Source organism: Triticum aestivum, chromosome 6A (genome assembly GCF_018294505.1).
Source record: "Triticum aestivum cultivar Chinese Spring chromosome 6A, IWGSC CS RefSeq v2.1, whole genome shotgun sequence".
In the NCBI taxonomy this organism is placed as follows: domain Eukaryota; kingdom Viridiplantae; phylum Streptophyta; class Magnoliopsida; order Poales; family Poaceae; genus Triticum; species Triticum aestivum.
In genome coordinates this window covers 25,331,957-25,351,386 of record NC_057809.1, presented here as the reverse complement: position 1 = coordinate 25,351,386, position 19,430 = coordinate 25,331,957, and the positions used below count along the sequence as shown (strand labels likewise).

The following is a 19,430-nucleotide window of genomic DNA, read 5'->3' as shown; positions in this document are numbered from 1 at the left end:
GGCTTAGCTCAATTATCTTATCATATCGTTTGCTTAGGAGTCAAGTAAACCTCTCTATATAAGGAGAGAAGATGTATCAATCTAATCAAGCAAGAAGCAATCAATATTTGCTCGGCTTCCTTTAGGGAGCCGAGAGACCTAAACCCTAGCCGCCTCCCGCTTTCGCCGCCGCTGCTTCCGTCGTAAGGACGGTGCCACGCCGCCGGCCACCGCGCACCAGCCCTCGCCCTTCCCCCTCCTTTCCCTACGACCTACGCCCCAGGCCTGGTAGGGTACAACCTCCTACCAATTTGGTATCCAGAGACTTGGGTCCGATCATGTCTTCGCCAACACCATCGCCGCAGCTGCCCGTCTCCACCTCCGCGCCGATGACCACCGCGTCGATGACGTCCGCCCCGATGACCACCGCCAGGGCCTCCACGCTATCGGGCCCGGTCACCACCGCTGGCTCCTCACCGCCACTGGCACCCATCACGTCCGCGCTGCCGACGACCGCCGTCTTTGTTGGGGAACGTAGTAATTTCAAAAAAAATTCCTACGCACACGCAAGATCATGGTGATGCATAGCAACGAGAGGGGAGAGTGTTGTCTACGTACCCTCGTAGACCGTTCGCGGAAGCATTATATCAACGCGGTTGATGTAGTCGTACGTCTTCACGTCCGACCGATCCAAGTACCGAAACCACGGCACCTCCGAGTTCTGCACACGTTCGGCTCAGTGACGTCCTCGCCTTCTCGATCCAGAAAGAGGGGCGAACTTGTAGATGAGTTCCGGCAGCACGACGGCGTGGTGACGGTGTTGGTGAAGAACAATCTCCGCAGGGCTTCGCCTAAGCACTATGAAAACTATGACGGAGGATAAACTAGAGGGGACGGGGTTGCCGGCACACGGCTTGGTGTTTCTTGATGTCTCTTTGGTGCTAGCCCTGCCCCTCTATTTATATGTTGAGCCCAGGGGTCGAAACTTGGAGCAAAAGCCTCATCAAAGTCGGTTTTGCCCGAAAGGCAAGAGTCCTTCTCGGACTCCAGGGCCAGACGCCAGGGTTCCCGGCGTCTGGACCCAGGCGCCAGCCCCTGGACTCCGCAAAACTTCCTTTTGCGCTTTCCAAAAACCTTGTGGGCTTTCCCCTTTGGCCCAAATAAAGTGTTCTCGTACCCAAACATTTCGGGAAACATCCGGAACCCCTTCCGGTGATTTCCGGAACCCTTTCGGTGACCAAACACTATTATCCCATATATCAAACTTTATCTTCGGACCATTCTGGAGTTCCTCGTCATGTCCGTGATCTCATCCCGGACTCCGAACAACATTCGGTCATCAACATACATAACTCATATAGTACTATATCGTCAACGAACATTAAGCGTGCGGACCCTACGGGTTCGAGAAGTATGTAGACATGACCGAGACACCTCTCTGGTCAATAACCAATAGCGGGACCTGGATGCCCATATTGGCTCCTACATATTCTACGAAGATCTTTATCGGTCAGACCGCATAACAACATACGTTGTTCCCTTTGTCATCGGTATGTCACTTGCCCGAGATTCGATCGTCGGTATCTCAATACCTAGTTCAATCTCGTTACCGGCAAGTCTCTTTACCCATTCCGTAATACATCATCCTGCAACTAACTCATTAGTTGCAATGCTTGCAAGGCTTATAGTGATGTGCATTACTGAGTGGGCCCAGAGATACCTCTCCGACAATCGGAGTGACAAATCCTAATCTCGAAATACGCCAACCCAACAAGTACCTTTGGAGACACCTGTAGAGCACCTTTATAATCACCCAGTTACGTTGTGACGTTTGGTGGCACACAAAGTGTTCCTCCGGTAAACGGGAGTTGCATAATCTCATAGTCATAGGAACATGTATAAGTCATGAAGAAAGCAATAGCAACAAACTAAACGATCAAGTGCTAAGCTAACGGAATGGGTCAAGTCAATCACATCATTCTCCTAATGATGTGATCCCGTTAATCAAATGACAACTCATGTCTATGGTTAGGAAACTTAACCATCTTTGATCAACGAGCTAGTCAAGTAGAGGCATACTAGTGACACTCTGTTTGTCTATGTATTCACACATGTATTATGTTTCCGGTTAATACATTTCTAGCATGAATAATAAACATTTATCATGAAATAAGGAAATAAATAATAACTTTATTATTGCCTCTAGGGCATATTTCCTTCAGTCTTCATGCCGGAACAGATGACCAGCACGCTACGGGATCTCGTGACGGACGTCCAAGGGCTCCACCTCAACCAGTACCACCAGTATATGGCTGGGCCATACGCACCTCCACCGGCTATGCCGATCGCCGCCTACGACCACCCCACGCTGCCATGGCCGTCCCAGGGCGTGCCTGCCTACAGCGGGCAGCCTCTGCTGCCGTTCCAGGCGGGCTCCTCCACGCTGCCGTGACCGTCCCAGGGCGCGCCTGCCTATAGCGGGCAGCCGTTGCTGCTATTCCCGGCGGGCTCCCCCGCGCTGCCGTGGCCGGCCCAGGGCACGCCGGCCTGCACCGGGCTGCCGTTGCTGCCGTTCCAGGCGGGGCACCCCAGCAAGACCACTCCGGATGCGGCTCCTCTGTGGCATCTGCCGCCGCCGCCAGCTGCGGCTCCCCTCTGGCATCTGCAGCCGCCTTCCCCCGCGGCAACCGACGCACCCGCCCACCCTCCACAGCCGATGCTGCAACCACCGGCGCCACCTCTGCCCAACTCAGGGGCGTCCTTGCCGGTCGGCCTTCCGATACATCAGGTCTGGTTTCCGGCTTCCCCGTCGGCACTACCAGCTTGGGCGGCTGGGTCTTCGCCATCCCCGGTCTACAGTCTACACCACGACTCCGGAGCAGCCGACCCCGTTTCCGCAGTTCGGCGGGCCATCCAGCTCCGCGGGTCCTTACCCGGAGTACTCCGACCAGGCGCCACCCGCCTCGCTACTCCGCACCTCTGAGCCAGCTCGACACGGCGCTCCGACCCAGACACCGCCGCGGTTCGCCAAGATCGACTTCGCCACCTATGACGGCACGGAGGACCCCCTCAACTGGCTCAACCAATGCGATCAGTTCTTTCGCGGGCAGCGCACCCTCGCCTCGGAGCACACCTGGCTCGCCTCTTACCACCTCCGCAGCGCGGCACAGACCTAGTACTACGCCCTCGAGCAGGACGAGGGCAGCATGCCCCCTTGGGAGTGCTTCCGCGAGCTCTGCCTCCTTTGTTTTGGGCCCCCGATCTGCGGGAGCCGCCTGGCGGAGCTAGGCCGCCTTCCCTTCACCTCCACGGTTCAGGACTTCGCCGACCGTTTCCAGACCCTGGCATGCCACGCGTCGGGCGTGACGGCGCAGCAGCGGGCCGACCTCTTTGTTGGTGGAATTCCAGATCACATCCGTGTGGACGTGGAGCTTCGGGGACCCCAGGATATCCAGACGGCCATGTACTACGCCCGCGCGTTCGAGCTTCGCGCGGTGGCCGTCCAGCAGGAGTCACCGTCCCGGGCCACTGGGTCGCTACCCTGGCCAGATCCCGCTTAATTAGGGTCGGCCTGCTCAGGCTTCCGCGGCACCCCTCGTCGCGACCGCGACGCGCCCGTTCCGTCGGCTCACCTCGGCCGAGCTACTCGAGCATCGCCGCCAAGGGTTGTGCTTCAACTGCGACGAGCCCTACACGCCCGGCCACGCCTGCCCGCGACTCTTCTACCTGAAGGTTGCAGACTACATTTCGGAGGACGCCGTCGCCGCCGACCTTGCCGCCCCAGCTGTCGCAAAGGTGTTTGACGCTGGTTAATCACCTCGAGGAGTTCAGCAAGCGCTTCCCCACCTTACAGCTCGAGGACGAGCTGTTTGTGGAGGCGGGGAGAAGTGTTATGACCGGCTTAGGGGCTTAGCCCAATTATCTTATCGTATTAGGATCGTTTACTTAGGAGTCAAGTAAACCTCTCTATATAAGGAGAGGAGATGTATCAATCTAATCAAGCAAGAAGCAATCAATATTTGCTCGACTTCTCTTAGGGAGCCGGGAGACATAAACCCTAGCCGCCTCCTGCTTTCGCCGCCGCTGCTTCCGTCGCAAGGACGGCGCCACGTCGTCGGCCGCCGCGCACCAGCCCTCGCCCTTCCCCCTCCTTCCCCTACAACCTACGCCCCAGGCTTGGTAGGGTACAAGCTCCTACCAGGATCACTGCTTTGTGTCATGGGCTCATTTCTCACAAATATGTTGGATATGCAAATCGCAGGAGATAGCACTATGCAAAGTTCAGAGAAAAAGCGGAGGGGGCTGTAAAATAAAGTTCTGAAGAAAAGAAGCAGTAAAGTTGCCATTGACAATTTGACTGGAACTAGTAGGGTTTGGGGGTTTTGAGGATAGTCTCTCCACTAGGTGGAATCGCGCCTCAGCTTGGCGCATATATTATGGCACGAATGAAAGTGCTTCACTGAGCAGGCATATTAAACATAAAAGAACTGACATCGAAGAAATTAGGCCACAAGCTCCTTCATTCAATAAATGTTCGATTTGCTAAGTGATATTTCCCACGGGCTACAGCAGAAATTTGCATAAGTCGTTAAGCAAGAAACATGTCTGAGCAAAGTGGAAAATTAATTCTGCAATGGAAAATAAATTTGAACATAAATCTCACTGTGACCCATCAAGTCTCAACCTCGATCTGGGCTTACATGTCGATCGCATTTATATTTTCCCTGCATATCTCTGCACACAATACACATGAGCCAAAATAAGAAAGGTGAACAACTTCAAGTGATAGAAAAGGAAAGAAAATGGTATAAAGATTCGGAAGAGGGCACTACCTCCTAGGGGAAGCTATAAAAATGGTTTAACTTACTTTTCCAACTGAGCTCTCATACAGATTTGTTCAGATAAATTAAAATGATTTGCTCATAATATCATGTTTTCACAGCCCTCTTCGCACGTTGTTGCTTGCTTCCATCTTGTTCTTCTCCGTCGAAGTGCAGTTGTGTGGGTGCATAGATAAGAGGATAAGGAGAAGAGAAAATTAGGAGAAGTGTTGCTCCGGCAAAGGATTGGGGTACGTATTTGTAGTAGAACGGTTATAGTAGGAGCGCTCTCGAAATTTGAACGTGTTCAATGCACACACGTAAGAGCAGCTCCACGCTGTCGCCGGCGAGAACATGAGCATACCGAGCAGTCCCACCTGGAAGCTGGCGAGCACGTACAACACGGAGCCGCCAAGGACCAGCCCCCATCGCTAGCTTGAGCTCGCCCGGCGCCACCACGCACACATTGCTGTGATTGTGCTGCCCTGCCACGGTGCCGCCTGCTTGCGGTGCAGTCAACATTCTGCCCTAATAAGGATTCATGGTTCCCCCACCCGGTTCAAAAAAACTAGGCCTAGAGTCCTAGTCACTGCCCAGAGCTCATACTTCATATGAGTAATGCTACATCTACGAAATATTACTTTTTTTTTACAAATAAGCTGATGTGGAGAATTGTGATTGGTAATAGGGGGATGAAGGGGCCCACCCCAGTTGAATTCAGGGGGGAGAGACGTTTGTAAATTTTTGTAGGTCTAGCATTATTGTACTTCATACATGTATTCGACATATACAACTGGTGTGCGAGATGAACTCCACACCGCCACCTTAAGGAAAGCCCACCATGAACTATGGTATTACTACACTACCGGTTGTGCTTCAATGGCGGTGTCACCATGATGGAAAAACGGTTCATACTCTGGTGTTGTCTAGGATACAACATATGTAGATACCAAATGGCCAAATCTTAGGCAACATCAATAATGCTAGGGGAGAGTTATTGGAATAGGAGACGACGAACTAAATCTTTTTGTGACAAGGCAAAAAATTTGCCATTTTTATTGATCAAGAAGAGGGGTTTGTAGACACACCTTCAAAGCGTCACAACGATAAAAAATTACTCTCGTGACATTACATTACTCAAGCGCTTGACACCCGCAAAAGCCCAAAGCAAAGCTTCCTTCTTAATAATGCTAACTATCACTGCCACCAGCACCGCTTTGTTTCTAAAGATGCGTGTGTTCCTTTCTTTCCAAATCTCCAATCCAACAAGGTGGACCAAGGATGAGAGAGCCTTTCTTTAATGTGCATTGTTGATGACTCCTTCCCACTAAGCCTTGCCCGTGTGGAAGTTATGTCGGTTCATCGCGTCAACTTGAAGATCCATCCAGGAGAACAACTCCTTCCAAATTTGAGTTGCGAACTGACACTTGAATAGGAGGCGGGCCTCCGAGTGACTTACATTGGGGGGGGGGGGGGGACCAAACCTTCTAGACCATTGCGTGTAAGTGTGATCGGGCAAATTGGGCCTTGTAGGCCAAGGCAGTGGTGTAGCTCCACCATTTGTGAGCTTCCAAATGGTAGAATTTTGAACACGAGGTTGTATGTTGCCATTGGCCAGCTTTTCCAAAAGAGTAATGAATTGCTAAATGTGAATGAGCGCCATCCCTGTTGGGTATCGATGTGATTACCCCAAGCATATCCCTCAAAGCCTTGTCGACCCAGGTCCTTTTTTTTGCCGGAAATCTTGAATTTTTTTTTGGTGCAATGTCTCTAGGCCTCAACTCCTACAGCCAAGATGACCCCCAAATTCTCGTAGTTGTACCATCACCAATTGTAAGCTTAGTGTCCGCCGCAAAGAGGTCCCAATCTTTATTGTTGTACGGTGTCCCCAAGCCAAGCCAAGCTCTCGGAGGGTCATCCCATTCAAGCCATAACCATCTCAAGAGCAATGCAGTAGCAAACTTCCCAACTTTATGAATGCCCAAGCCCCCAAACTCCTTATGCTTGCAGACTAGCTCACAACCGATTTTACACTTGCCACCGGACACCTTGACTGAGCCATCCCAAAGATAGGCGTGCTTCAAGGAGTCAATCTTCCTAAAAACCTCCGCCGAAAGGTCAAGCGGTGTAAGATGATAAATGGTCACCGACGTGGGCACTACTTTGACAAAAGTCACTTGACTCGCAATAGCCACATGCCTCCCCCTCCAAGGTGCAGGCTTCCCAACAGCTTTATCTTCCAAGTGTTGCAAATTGACCTTCCTTAATGTTTTGGTCGCAAGCAATAAACCGAGATAACAGATGGGGTAGGAAGAACGGAAGGTCGGGAAGGACTGCATGGTGTCATCAAAATCATTGCCTTCACATGGATAGGCGCGATCAACTCTTAGCACAATTAGTGACCAAGCATGTGTAGCGGCGAGGAATTGGAAGGGGCGCAGAAAATAGCCGCATCGTCGGCGTAAAGTGAAGCTCGAATGCCAGGTTGTTGACTACCAAGAGGGTGGAGGTGCCCTTGTGCAGCGGCCTTGCTCAAAATATGGTGCAGCGGGTCGATGGTGAGCATGAAGAGCAAAGGAGACAACGGGTCGCCTTGTCAAAGGCCTCGTCCATTCTTAATCAGGTCCCCGACGATCCCGTTGAGGAGAACTGGGAAACGGCCGATGAGAGCAAGGCTGAGATCCATCCCCGAAAGCGAAAGGAGAAGCCATGATGAGTGAGCATGTCCATGAGGCAGTCCCAAGTAATAGAGTCAAAGGCCTTTTTAGTGTCAAGCTTAAAAAGGAGCATTGGGTCTTGGTGGGCTGGAATCGTCGGGCCATACTTTGGACGCATAGGTCTCAAAGTACTATCAAATTAAACGTGTGTTCCACTTTCACATGCATGATTACTAGTGTACGTCGAGCAAAAGCCCGAGTTCAAAGAATCCAAATGATCACAACCATTTAACTACCTATATTCAATGTCTCGGCCTATTCTAACGATGTATCCATCGCACCACCCACAATCTGAAAACAATATTAGCTGCATTAATCGTAATTCGGAAATAACACTAATTAATTGCATAATTGTAATTAATCTTGAAATCAACAATGATTGCAACTTATATTTTAGAAACAACACCCACTATCCAGCTAGATCAAATTGGTGACATCTCTCACGGTGCCAATCCATGTCTCCTTTCTCCGTCCCTTCCTCTTTCTTTCTCACCCCTCTACTTTTCTAGAGAAAATCTTCATCCCTCTCCGGCCGCCAAACGCGACCCTCCATGGAGTCAAAGTCGTCGTCCACGCACCGCCACCGCTGACGTGCTCGTATCCTCCCCACATGCTCCACTTTCTGTACAGCAAGTCCTTTTGCCGGCTCACCCACCGCCGGTCACCAGCCAGTCAGCCACCATGCAGTACTCGTCGCCCTTCCTCTTGCTCCTCCTCCTCGCCGCCTCGCCTCTCCTCGCCGCCGCAGAAACGATCTACTGCTTCGGTGGAGTACACGAGACCAACAGCACCTACGGGGCCAACCTCCGCCGCCTGGCCGCCGTCCTGCCGGCCGAGACCGCCGCCTCCCAGGGCCTCCGGGCGTCCGGTGACGTGGGGTACTGGCCTAACCGGGTGCGAGCCTCCGCGCGCTGCGAGCCTCCTAGCGTCAGCTCCTCGTCCTGCGCCGCCTGCGTCGCCGGCGCCTTCCGGGAGGCGGAGAGCGCGTGCCCGTACGGCAGGAAGGTGCTCGTCGTGGCCGGCAACTGCACTCTCCGACTCGGTGGCAATTTTTCTAGATCTCTCGGCTTGGGCGAGGGTGGGTTCTCTGGCATCTCTTCTCAAGAAGGTAAGTTTTGCTTTACAGGACCCACAGATTATTATTTTTCAGCGTACATGAGTCTCATGTGCTAAATGATCTCATGCATCATGTGGCAGCCCAAATTTTTTACTTGCTTTGCGACTGGTTACCACACTGACCTTGTGATTGTGGCAGCCGAATATTATTAGGATTAGCTGGAGCCTCTTAGGATTATTGGGCGTTTGTGATTACTCATGCAAGAAATTAGAAGCTCAAAAACTGTATACCCATAAAGTGCTGTACACGAGAACGTGTGTAGGTAAGAGCATCTCTAGCAAGACTATACCTGACCAAACGGGCCGGCCCGGCACGGCTCGGCCCAGCCTGTGCTAATCGTGCCTGGCCCGGCACGGCCCGCCATGTCACGTTTAATAGTCGGGCCCTGTCGTGCCGGCCCACGGGCGCTGCTCCTTGGCCCAGGCACGGCCTGATTAGCATGCTGGGCTGCACATATTCAGCCTGTTGGGCTGTTTTTTAGGCCTATTCACTACTAGGGAAAACCCTAGTAGTAGCGCGAGGTAATTGCTAGCAGTAGCGGGGTAATTGCTAGCAGTAGCGTGGGGGGCTGCGCTACTGCTAGAGTGCTACAGCTAACTTTTAGCAGTAGCGCGGTTGCCATGCGCGCTACTACTACTTAGTTGTAGCACGGTTCAGAGCCCCGCGCTACTACTAACTAATTCAGAATTAAAAAAAATTAATTGCAGCCATGGCGGCTGCTTTTGCTCAGCATCATCGTCCTCTTCATTCATGGCTGCTACTGGTCCCGAAGGGGATGAAGTTGTTCGCGGTGATGGTGCTTCCCCACCCAATTTGTGCCCGCGGCTCTCGTCTACTACTGCTACAAAAGAAGAGAAATTTATTAGAAAGAGGAAGAGAGAGAGAGAGAGAGAGCAGTAGGAGGAGGAACTCACCGGTGGCTGCCGGAGTTGGTGCCGACGCCCGAAACCCTAGATGAATCTCGATGACCTGCTGCTGCTTGTCGTGGGACCCTTGACCCGGCAAGGAGGTGCAAGTGGTTGCGTCGATGGTGGATCTGGCCGCCGCCATGTGGACGACGCTCTGCTGGTTTTCCTCTCCTTCCAACAGCGGAGAAGAAGGAGGATGGAGGGGGAGGGGAGGGGTCTGCGAGAGGAGGTCGCCGGATTTGTGAGTGGCGCCGAGGTGCGAGGCCGGTAGTGGTGGTGGGCAAGGAAGGGAATGGCGAGTGGGAGGAGAAGGGGAATCAGAAGAGTGTGGGTTTGGATTTGGGCCTCCGCACGCTATGTGTGCATATGTCTTGGTGGGTCAATAGTAGTAATGCGGTTTTATACCCCTCGCTACTACTATGACATGTTCCGGGTGGGCACAGTAGAGACCACTTAGTAGTAACGAGGGTTATAAACCCGCGCTACTACTATCAACTTAGTAGTAGTGCGGGTTTATACCCCTCGCTACTAGTATGGCAAGGGGGAGGGGGCACAGCAGAGACCACTTAGTAGTAGCGAGGGTTATAAACCCGCGCTACTACTATGAACTTAGTAGTAGCGAGGGCTATAAACCCGCGCTACTAGTAAGTAGCAGCAGCGAGGGGTATAAACCGACACTACTAGTAAGCGTCTGTCTATAAGCTTTTTCCTATTAGTGATTGGGCTATATTTTAGATATAAATATATAAAAAAGAATCTAAAAATTATATAAAAAAATTAAACGGGTTGTGCCATGCCGGCCCGCATGCCTAGGCTCCACGACCAGGCACGGCCCAAGGCGTGCCGCGTGCCGAGCACGACCCGTTTAGCTCGTGTCGTGCCTGGCCCATAGCGGGCCGTGCCGGCGTGCTCGCGGGCTGGCCTGTTTGGCCCGGCCCGTTTGGCCAGCTATAAGCAAGACCCCTCCAAAAAAAAAGAGCATCTCTAGCAATTCCTCCCAAAAGACTTGACTCCTCATAGAATCCCTCAAAACTTAGCTCGTCAAGTTTGAGGAGTTAAAAATTACGCGCGCACGTAGCGTTTTCCCTAAAACTTAACTCCTGATAGAGCTAGATCCCAGATGTAAGTCTCTTTTTTTTCTTCCTTCTGCCCTCAAATTCCCTCTTTTTTTTTCTCACATCAAGTTCACGGCCAACAACCACTTCTGGCCAATAGATGATGTCCATGAGATAGCTTGGGCCTAGAGTAGATGATGTGCAAAAATAATTTGATAGATGCTCGTCAAGGAAGGAGACACGTAGCTTTCCTAGTAGTACAATGACATGCTCTGGGATGCAACACTTCATCGTAATTGGCAACAAGGGCCATGCTCTGGGATGCAACACTTCATCGTAATTGGCAACAAGGGCCGACACTCATGTTTTCACCAAAGCCAGCACCACGGGGACCAATAGAAGATGACCAGAAGACGAAGAAAAATATTGCCGGATTTTTGCAGGCGATGTGTGGAGAGTCAATGGGAGGTCGACGGGGGTGCATGGTCGGTGTCACGATTGTCAGCAAGGCGGTCAGATGGATCGTGGGGAGGTGTTGCGGGCTGCTGGGCGTGTGGGGGGAGAGAGAGGATGTAGGGAAACTTCCCCACGGGTACTCAAATTTGAGCAGGTTAGAATGTTTTGCGGAGTTTCTCCTTAAATTAAGGATGTGTTCGGCAATCCACCGCTCCATCACCAGGGAGTGGAGCGCGCGCAGCGCCCTGTTTGCCACTCTCCGTATTTTAACTGTATGCCACTCCGCTCCGCGGCGGAGTTAGGGAGCGGAGTGATTCCGAACGAAGCCTAAAGGGGTTAACTCTTCAAAAGAGGATTGTAGAAATTTAGGGGAGGGCTCGGAAACATCTTTCCAAGGGAGTCAGATTGAACCGAGATCGAAAGCTTTACCTTGGCATTGAAGGCCAGTGATCCCACCCTCTGTAGGTCTTCAATTTACACATGTCGATCCAACGGACAAGGTACTTGGCACCCGGGGCCTTTTCCTAGACATTCCACAGGAAGTCTCTTTGGATTTTTTTTCCCCACACACTTGACCAGCTAGGCAGGAGAGGCAAACAGAATTAGTTGAAAAAAAACCATATGGCGGAGAGGATGGAGCGGATAAGCTCAATACAGCTAGACGGTGCGATGTGATCTACATTCTTATTCCACAACATTGCATGATTATTATTGCCATCCATATATTGATATATATAGCATTGCAAGATTCTGTTTTTTCTTCCTCCCCATATGCTCGAATTATCGGTATGCACCTTCTCCTAATGTCAATGTATTAATAATCTAATATGTCCAGATGGAAGCACTATCTATTTATATGCCACAGGCGACAACAGTTGGTTTCGCCTCTTGGGTCCGACGACACTGATATTTCAAGCAATTGGATTTGCATGGCTTTTCTTCATGCTTCTGCAAGAATGGCGTGATAAAAGAAGAGCCTCCATGATGTAAGTTTCGAGAAGCACACATTTGATGTTAAAAGTTGAGATAAAGGAGGGGAAAAATATACGTATGAAACAATGTACTTTGTGAATATGAGCATATGTAAAATTAATTTCCCTTACCTCTTTACATGATGCAGGCATTGTAGCTCTCTTCCATCTGGAGATCAGTAGCTGATAGACTTGGTCAGACTATTGGACATCAGCCTATTCCCAACAAGAGGAAACACTAAAATCGGGCTCTACAACAACGCTCACATGATTACCTGAATCATGATTTGATTTTTGTTTTGGCGAAGAATGGTTTAATATTGTCCTCCATTTGAATGTTCGCATTGGTTACAAATAAAGGGCCAGTTCGTTCGTTCTGTTGTTTTCAAATTCTTGGACCCACTCCTTCGATGCTCCAAATATGGTCTAACTTAGTTTTCCGATTGAGCTCACATACAGATTTGTTCAGATAAATTGAAAAAGATCTATTCAGAACCTCATGTGTTTACATCTGAATATTAATTTGGAGTCAAGCCATGACAGAGTATATTTCAAAAACAAGGAAGTGATTTAGATGTTGGGTATAAGGTCAGTTTGTGTATAAGCATTTTACATCAAACCACTATTCATTGATGGTTTGGGTTTTACTTAAGTACATAATTTGTGGACAACAGTTGGTCAAACTTAAAAAGCAATTTGTCAAAAACTTGGAGTGCAGAATTGGGTGAAAAAAAATCGAAGGACTCAGTTACCATTAGCCCACCTTGTGGTTTCCGGAGTATTTTGGATTTTTGGTAAATATATTACCTTGTCATTTCCGGGCGCCAGGAATGGTTTGCATGATATAGAAAAAAAATACAATGAAGCCAAGTGTACCATCCAAGAAAAGGAGTATGTCATATTTAATCCTCTGAACTTAGGTTTACTACATTAACTAGTTAACACAAAGCCTCCTGGCTCATTTGTTTTGTTAAGATTCATGGTAAATGAAGCTATCTGTTTTTGTAGAAACAAATTGGCATAAGAGCGATGATAGGCTTAAAACTAAGGTTGTTAGTAGTGATAGTATTATAGCTAGTACCATACATGCCAGCTAGGCAATTTTGATATGTGATATAGAATAAAATGAACAAAATAGAGGATTGGGTATGATACAGTGCATGATACTAACTTATGATACTATGCAGCCTAAGAGCTCTCACATGTTGGTCCGCATCTTGTCCCACATACATCTGATGATGCCCTTCCCTTCTGCAAAGTCTAAACTCCGCCTCCACCACTCGAGGCACGGTGGTGAGCTCCATTAGCACTACCCAATAGTTGTAGATCCTATAAGTGGGGTGTCGTCCATGAGGAAGAAGGGAAGAAGGCAGGAGGCTCTGGCGCGGCGGCGGGGAACCGGGGTTAGCACTTCGCTTGAGGGTAGCTGTTTGACGGGGAGTGGGTCTTCGGAAAGGGAGTGGGTTGCTAAAAAAGGAGTGGGTTGCTAGAAAGGGAGCCGGCGATGGGTGGTTTCGAGTGGGCAGGCGAATTCGCCACAAAACAGAGGGGACATGCTTTGAATCGGCCGAGGGTGTGCAGTCCATAGACCCCGCACCAACACACATATGTATCCCAACAATCAAACTGATAACAATTAAAAGGAATAAAAAACCTCTGGGTGAAGAGAAGAAGAGCGAGGCAGACGACGCAAACCCATAGAGCCGAGGCTGATCGTAGCCTCCCTTCGAAGTGAGCAAATCGAAACCACGCCACCACCCCTCTCACCCAAATTAAAAAATTCAAATCGAAGAAGAAAACATATGGCCGCGGCCCCAACGAGAAGAGGCAAAGAGGCACCGACACATACACAACAATGCATAACCAGCCGCCATGACTACATGTGAGCAGACGAGGTGTCAAAACAACCACTTTTGACACATACAGACGGGGCTAACCATGTAAGATCCGCTAAAACCTATATTTGAGGAGGTAAAGTGTGTTTTCAAAGAAAAAAAAGGCTAACTAGCATATCCTCTAAAACTAAATTTCCTCAAAATTGTAAGTTTTGGCCCCTGAAACCATCCCCACTTGACTATATTTGGTACAATCAACAACACTAGGGTAAAAGTAGGAAGGCGATCGCGCAGGCCCCCATGCACGCCGTCGTCGTCCATCTTATCGCCGGTTGCCCCTAGGCCACCCCACCGCGAATGGAAACTTCCCTAAGCCATGGGTACAGCCTTGACAACCTCTCCCCCATCTTCTTCTCCGTCGTCGGTGCCAGATTTGCTGGGATTTGCCAGCATCATCGTCACTGTCAAAAAGGCAACCAGCCACCGACGAGCTCCAATGTGGCCGAAAATGGAGGCACATGACGATGGGAAAGCAGATATTGCCTACACGCGAGCTTGCGCTGGTCGATGGCGCCTAAACGGTCGTTCCTGACTGCTGCCGTTGCCGTCCTCCTCTATGCTCACATTGGCTCGGCTTTGAGCTCGCTGCCTTGTCGAATGCACGTGGTCAAGTCATCGCGATGGAGTAGCGGCCCCGTTGAATCCGTCTACAACCAGCGCCGATGGTACTTTACCGCTACAAGTATCCGGTTGTTCAAAAAACTTGGAACATACTGGAAATCCCAAGCAAGACTACTTTGTTTGTGGTGGCCAAGAAAACAATGTATGTATGATATTAATGTCTAGAAGTTGTCGAATTATGCCATCATTAGTTAAAATATCCGTTTGAAATGAATTTGTGTTAAAATGTGTTTTAAATCTTTTTAGGGACTAAAAATTATAAGGGATCTGCTAGTTGTAAAATAGTGATTTCTTTGATTTTTTTTTAAAGAGTGGGATAAGAAGCTATTTTGCCGGTTTTAGTATAAGAGATCTGCTACATGTGCTCTTAGTCTTAAGAGATACTAGTAAATATGCCTATGCGTTGCAACGAGAGAAAAACAATAAGATTATGCAGATTATGTCACGTTGAGATAAGGACTTTTCAAATGTCATCTCATAAACTACACTTGAATCATGTAGAGATAAGGGGCTCTTAAAAAGTCATTTTAAAAAGTAAAAAATGTGATGATCTCATCACTGACTTGATTTTCTAAGGTGCCACAACAAAATATTTTATGGCTGAGCAAACTACATTAATGGACCCTACCTGTGCTAGACTGATATGTGTCTCGCCTTGACCTAGCGTCGCGGTGTATTTTATATCAGAACAAGCATAGCTACATATGAAGGCAAATTAAACATTTAGTCATTTTCATATAGCTTACAAAAACTAACCCATAGGAAGTTGTGTCAATGTTTAGGGGGCTCGGCGTTGTATAGAACACGGGAATGTTTTTTTACCCGACGCGTAATGGACTAAATAAAATCAAAAAAGCGACCTCTACAGATCCTCTAAAGGAACCTCTACGCAAGCGATGGTTCATTTTGTTTGTTATTTACGGATATGTTTCAATGGATCTGTTTAAATTTTTGTGAACATTTTCTAAAATTTCATGTACATCTTTTTCAAATTCGCTAACATGATTTGAATTAAAGATCATTTTTTAAAAGTCATGAACATTTCTATTTCGCGAGCATTCTTTTTGAAATCATGATTTTTTTAATAATATGCAAATAGTTTTCTAAAATCACGAACATTTTATGGTTCCCCGATCATTTCTTGAATCGACAAACATTTTATGATTTGTTGATTTTATTTCAAAACTCACAAATTTTTAAAATTTCGAATTTTTGGGAACCCCGAATTAATTTAAAGAAGGAAAAATAAAAACAGGAATGAGAAAAGAAACAGCAAAAAACAAAATGAAAAAACAGGGCGTCACGCGCACATGGGCCGGCCCATGAACGCATGCGGTGAGGAGGAGTGCTTGTTACAAGAGAAGTTACTCAAAAAAAATGCTACTAATAAGAGAGAAAAGGAGAGAGGAACAGTAGACCCCTGGGATCGGACCGGGTCGAAGGTTGAGTCCTTAACCATTGCGGCAAACACGAGGACATCACCGTATAACGGCGATTTTTTAAAAAATGAATCGTTTTTTTTTCATTTACAAGTGATGTAGTGGGTAATTTATGGCAACTTCCGAGGCAATCTTTAGACGGACGGCAAAAAGCACTAATGAATTTATTATTAGGTATAAATATCGAAAATGTAAGTGAATACTTAAAACGACTAGTAAATATATTATTTGCACATGGATATTCGGTAGGATATTACTTACGTGTTAATTACGTGATTATCACCGATATATGCTATTAATTGCACGTTAAACATGTTGAGTACTCGCCCATTGGAGCAATACAAGGCCATCGGATTTGACTAGTTCGATGGTCGAGATTAGTTGAATCTGCCGCTTTGAATTCTTCTTTATATTGGCATATATAGAGGTATAGATGACACAAAAATTGCCTGAAAAACAAGTCAAAACATTGCGTGAAAATCATCCACCAATATGGACCACATGGGGCACGTGGAAACAAGCAAGGCGATAACGATCGGGGCCCACACGGCACGCAGCCCAACGGCCCGAGCCATCGCACGCCACCAGTTCTTCTTCTCCACTCGCTACCCGGATAGGACCTCAGGAAAATACCAAATCACAAACGCACCCCTCTCTGCGGGAACAAGAGCGCGTCCAGGGTGCGATCTGCAAGAAACCGCAGGCAGACCTCACCATCCCCTCCCCTCCCCAGCAGCCAGCCTCCCCCGCGAACGAACCCTAGCCAGGCACGGCGGCGGATCCCTCGGGCGGCCCGGAGCCACGGCCGCCGCGATGATGGACGGCGGCGTCGGCGTCGGCGACCCGGTCGAGGATTTCCTCATCGGGGGCGCCGGCGACGGCGGGGAGGGCCTCGCCGCCTTCTGCGACGGAGGGTACGGACCCGCGGCGGCAAAGAGACCCCCTTTTCTTCTTCTTATTCTGCTGCCGCTGCTGCTGCTGCTTTTGCGGTCTCGCGCGGAGGATTTTGTAGTGCCCTCGAGGTCGCTGTCGCCGTGGGTTTCTTTATTGGCCCCGGGCGGCGCGGTTCTTGCCTCATCTCATCCGCGCGGCCACGCGGCCTGCGGCGGTGGAGAAAGCGAGCGCTCATGCTGGTAGTCTCTGCGATCTTCTATATAGCCTGCGACCCTGATCGATGCGGGCTTGGAGGCACTCGCTGTTCTCTGTGATTCCCTGCACGAAATCTGTGGCTCCAAGGCCTTGAGAACTGTGATGCAATTCTGGTCATAGGTGATGTTGTGACGATAATGCCAGTGAGGAACTGGTTAACCCCTGGCACAAATCTGCAGATCTCATAGCATATGAGAGCAGGTTTCGCTTAGCGATTGATGATTTTGCTGTGCCCTTCTTCTTTTAGCAATGGACACAATTGTGTTCTGGGAATGCTATGCAGGGCTCCAGGGCTTCTTGCCCGGTATGTACCATGTAGATTTGGAGTGATGTGACCTTCCTGGGCTCCTTGCCCAGTATATATGGGAGTGATGTGCGAACAAATGATTCCGTTTTGAAGGACACATCATTTAATATATGAGGGACATAGTCTTTTGGTGCATACTTGAGAAGATACACTGTCCTTGGTTGCTTTTCTGATTGTACATTACTGCTGCTTATTATTTGACAGACTTGGGATTGAGGATGTCAGCGGAGGTGACTCTGGTCTTGGGCACTCTAATTTGGGGAAAAGGTGCCAGTCTTACGCTCTTGATATTTCTTTACAAAAAGTGGAGTATCTTTATTGCTTAACCATGGAAAGATTCCTCTGAATTTGGTTTCTTGGTAGTACTATTCCATTTCCTTGCTGTTTATTCAGTACCGATAGACAATAGTGCTTTCCATGTTCAGTCTTCACCAGCATAACAGAGGATATAGTGGACTTAAGAGCATGTGAATTGTTAATCATTACTGATCTTTCTGAGTAGTACCTGATTGCATAATCCCTTTTTTTTCTTCTATTATATTCTAAACATGCCACTGGTGCCATTAACACTATTGAAATATTTTGTAACACACTATGCATTTTCTTTGCTGATTTATTTCCTGAGTCAACACCATATTGGATCTGCAATACTAACATAATAATAATTTGATTTCGTGCAGGGCCAGAGATGAACCATCTTCATCTGGTCCAAAGTCAAAGGCTTGCCGCGAGAAAATGCGGAGGGATAAACTGAATGACAGGTATGGGCATCTGGCAGTAGATACTCCTAAAGCACCTCTTCCATGTAGGGAAAGGAAAAGATGCATATACGTGCAAACATATATTCTTTCATTCCATGTCTGTATAAACTGTGATTTTTATCCGATTGCAGGTTTCTTGAATTATGTTCCGTTATGAATTCTGGCAAGCACAGTGGCCTTGAAGAATGTTCGGCTAGCAATCCTGGGAAGAACGCTAAGTTGGATAAAGCAAGTATCTTGAGCGATGCAACGCGTATGTTGACACAGCTCAGAGGTGAGACCGAAAAGCTGAAGGAATCAAATTCGAATCTTCGAGAGACAATCAAGGACCTTAAGGTACCTTTGTTCCCACATCACTTTGCATCTTATTGTTGGACTTTGAAATGCTTGACGCCATCCACACACTTGTTTGTGGCTGTCATGAAAATCCATGAGCCTTTTCTCCCCTCAGTTCTCAGTACCGGATTAAAAAATGGCAAACTTGTTCTCATGCATTCTTCGCTGCGCCCAGTTTGAATTATGTGCAACAGTTGGCTGACCACCAATTAAGTTACTAGATGTGCCATCTTTCACCAATTCACTGACATTGCCTCCTGCCATCTGAGAATGTTAGATCAGATAAACTTTGTGGGTTTTCTTTACAAGTGGCTTTATTATTTTCCAGGTGGAGAAGAATGAGCTCCGAGATGAGAAGTTGAGCCTGAAGGCAGAAAAGGAAAGGCTGGAACAACAACTCAAAGCAGCAAGTGCTGCTCCTACAGGATTTGCCCCTCATATGCCTTATCCAGCTGCATTCCACCCCGCTGTCTACCCTCCATTTGCACCACCCTATCAAGTCCCAGCCAACAAAGGAGCTCCGGTACCCGCTGCATTCCCTGGAATGGCGATGTGGCACTGGTTGCCCCCAACCGCCATGGACACAACTCAAGATCCAAAGCTTTGGCCGCCGAATGCTTAGGCGGGCCGACCCCGGGATGCTGACTTGCGCTGCCATTAGCCCATTGGCAATTTCGAACGTTTGTCAGGTCCCTGAGATGAAAGGAAGCTCGCGATTGCAGTTATTGTGTTTAGCCTGTTGTTTTGGGGTCACTTGTCCCATAGAGAGGTGATACCTGTAATTAATCTGGATCTTAACCCTCTTGCTTGGAAAATATATTCAGTGCTACCATACCTCTTGTATGAGTGTTATGTATGGAATTGCACTGGTCTGTTTCTTGAGTTTCTACCTACAAGTA

General features: G+C 48.6%; 2 protein-coding genes across 2 annotated transcripts; both read left to right on the top strand.

Annotated features, from left to right (window-relative positions):
• Nucleotides 1–7,981: 7,981 nt before the first annotated feature.
• On the top strand, nt 7,982–12,428 carry LOC123130098 (cysteine-rich receptor-like protein kinase 10). Its single transcript, XM_044550050.1, has 3 exons — nt 7,982–8,624; nt 11,888–12,038; nt 12,173–12,428. The coding sequence occupies exons 1-3, from the start codon at nt 8,198–8,200 to the stop codon at nt 12,204–12,206; spliced, it is 612 nt and encodes a 203-aa protein (XP_044405985.1). The 5' UTR covers nt 7,982–8,197; the 3' UTR covers nt 12,207–12,428.
• A 4,222-nt stretch (nt 12,429–16,650) lies between these two features.
• On the top strand, nt 16,651–19,418 carry LOC123131760 (transcription factor ILR3). Its single transcript, XM_044551436.1, has 5 exons — nt 16,651–16,892; nt 17,639–17,701; nt 18,115–18,195; nt 18,327–18,531; nt 18,860–19,418. The coding sequence occupies exons 1-5, from the start codon at nt 16,792–16,794 to the stop codon at nt 19,151–19,153; spliced, it is 744 nt and encodes a 247-aa protein (XP_044407371.1). The 5' UTR covers nt 16,651–16,791; the 3' UTR covers nt 19,154–19,418.
• Nucleotides 19,419–19,430: the final 12 nt, after the last annotated feature.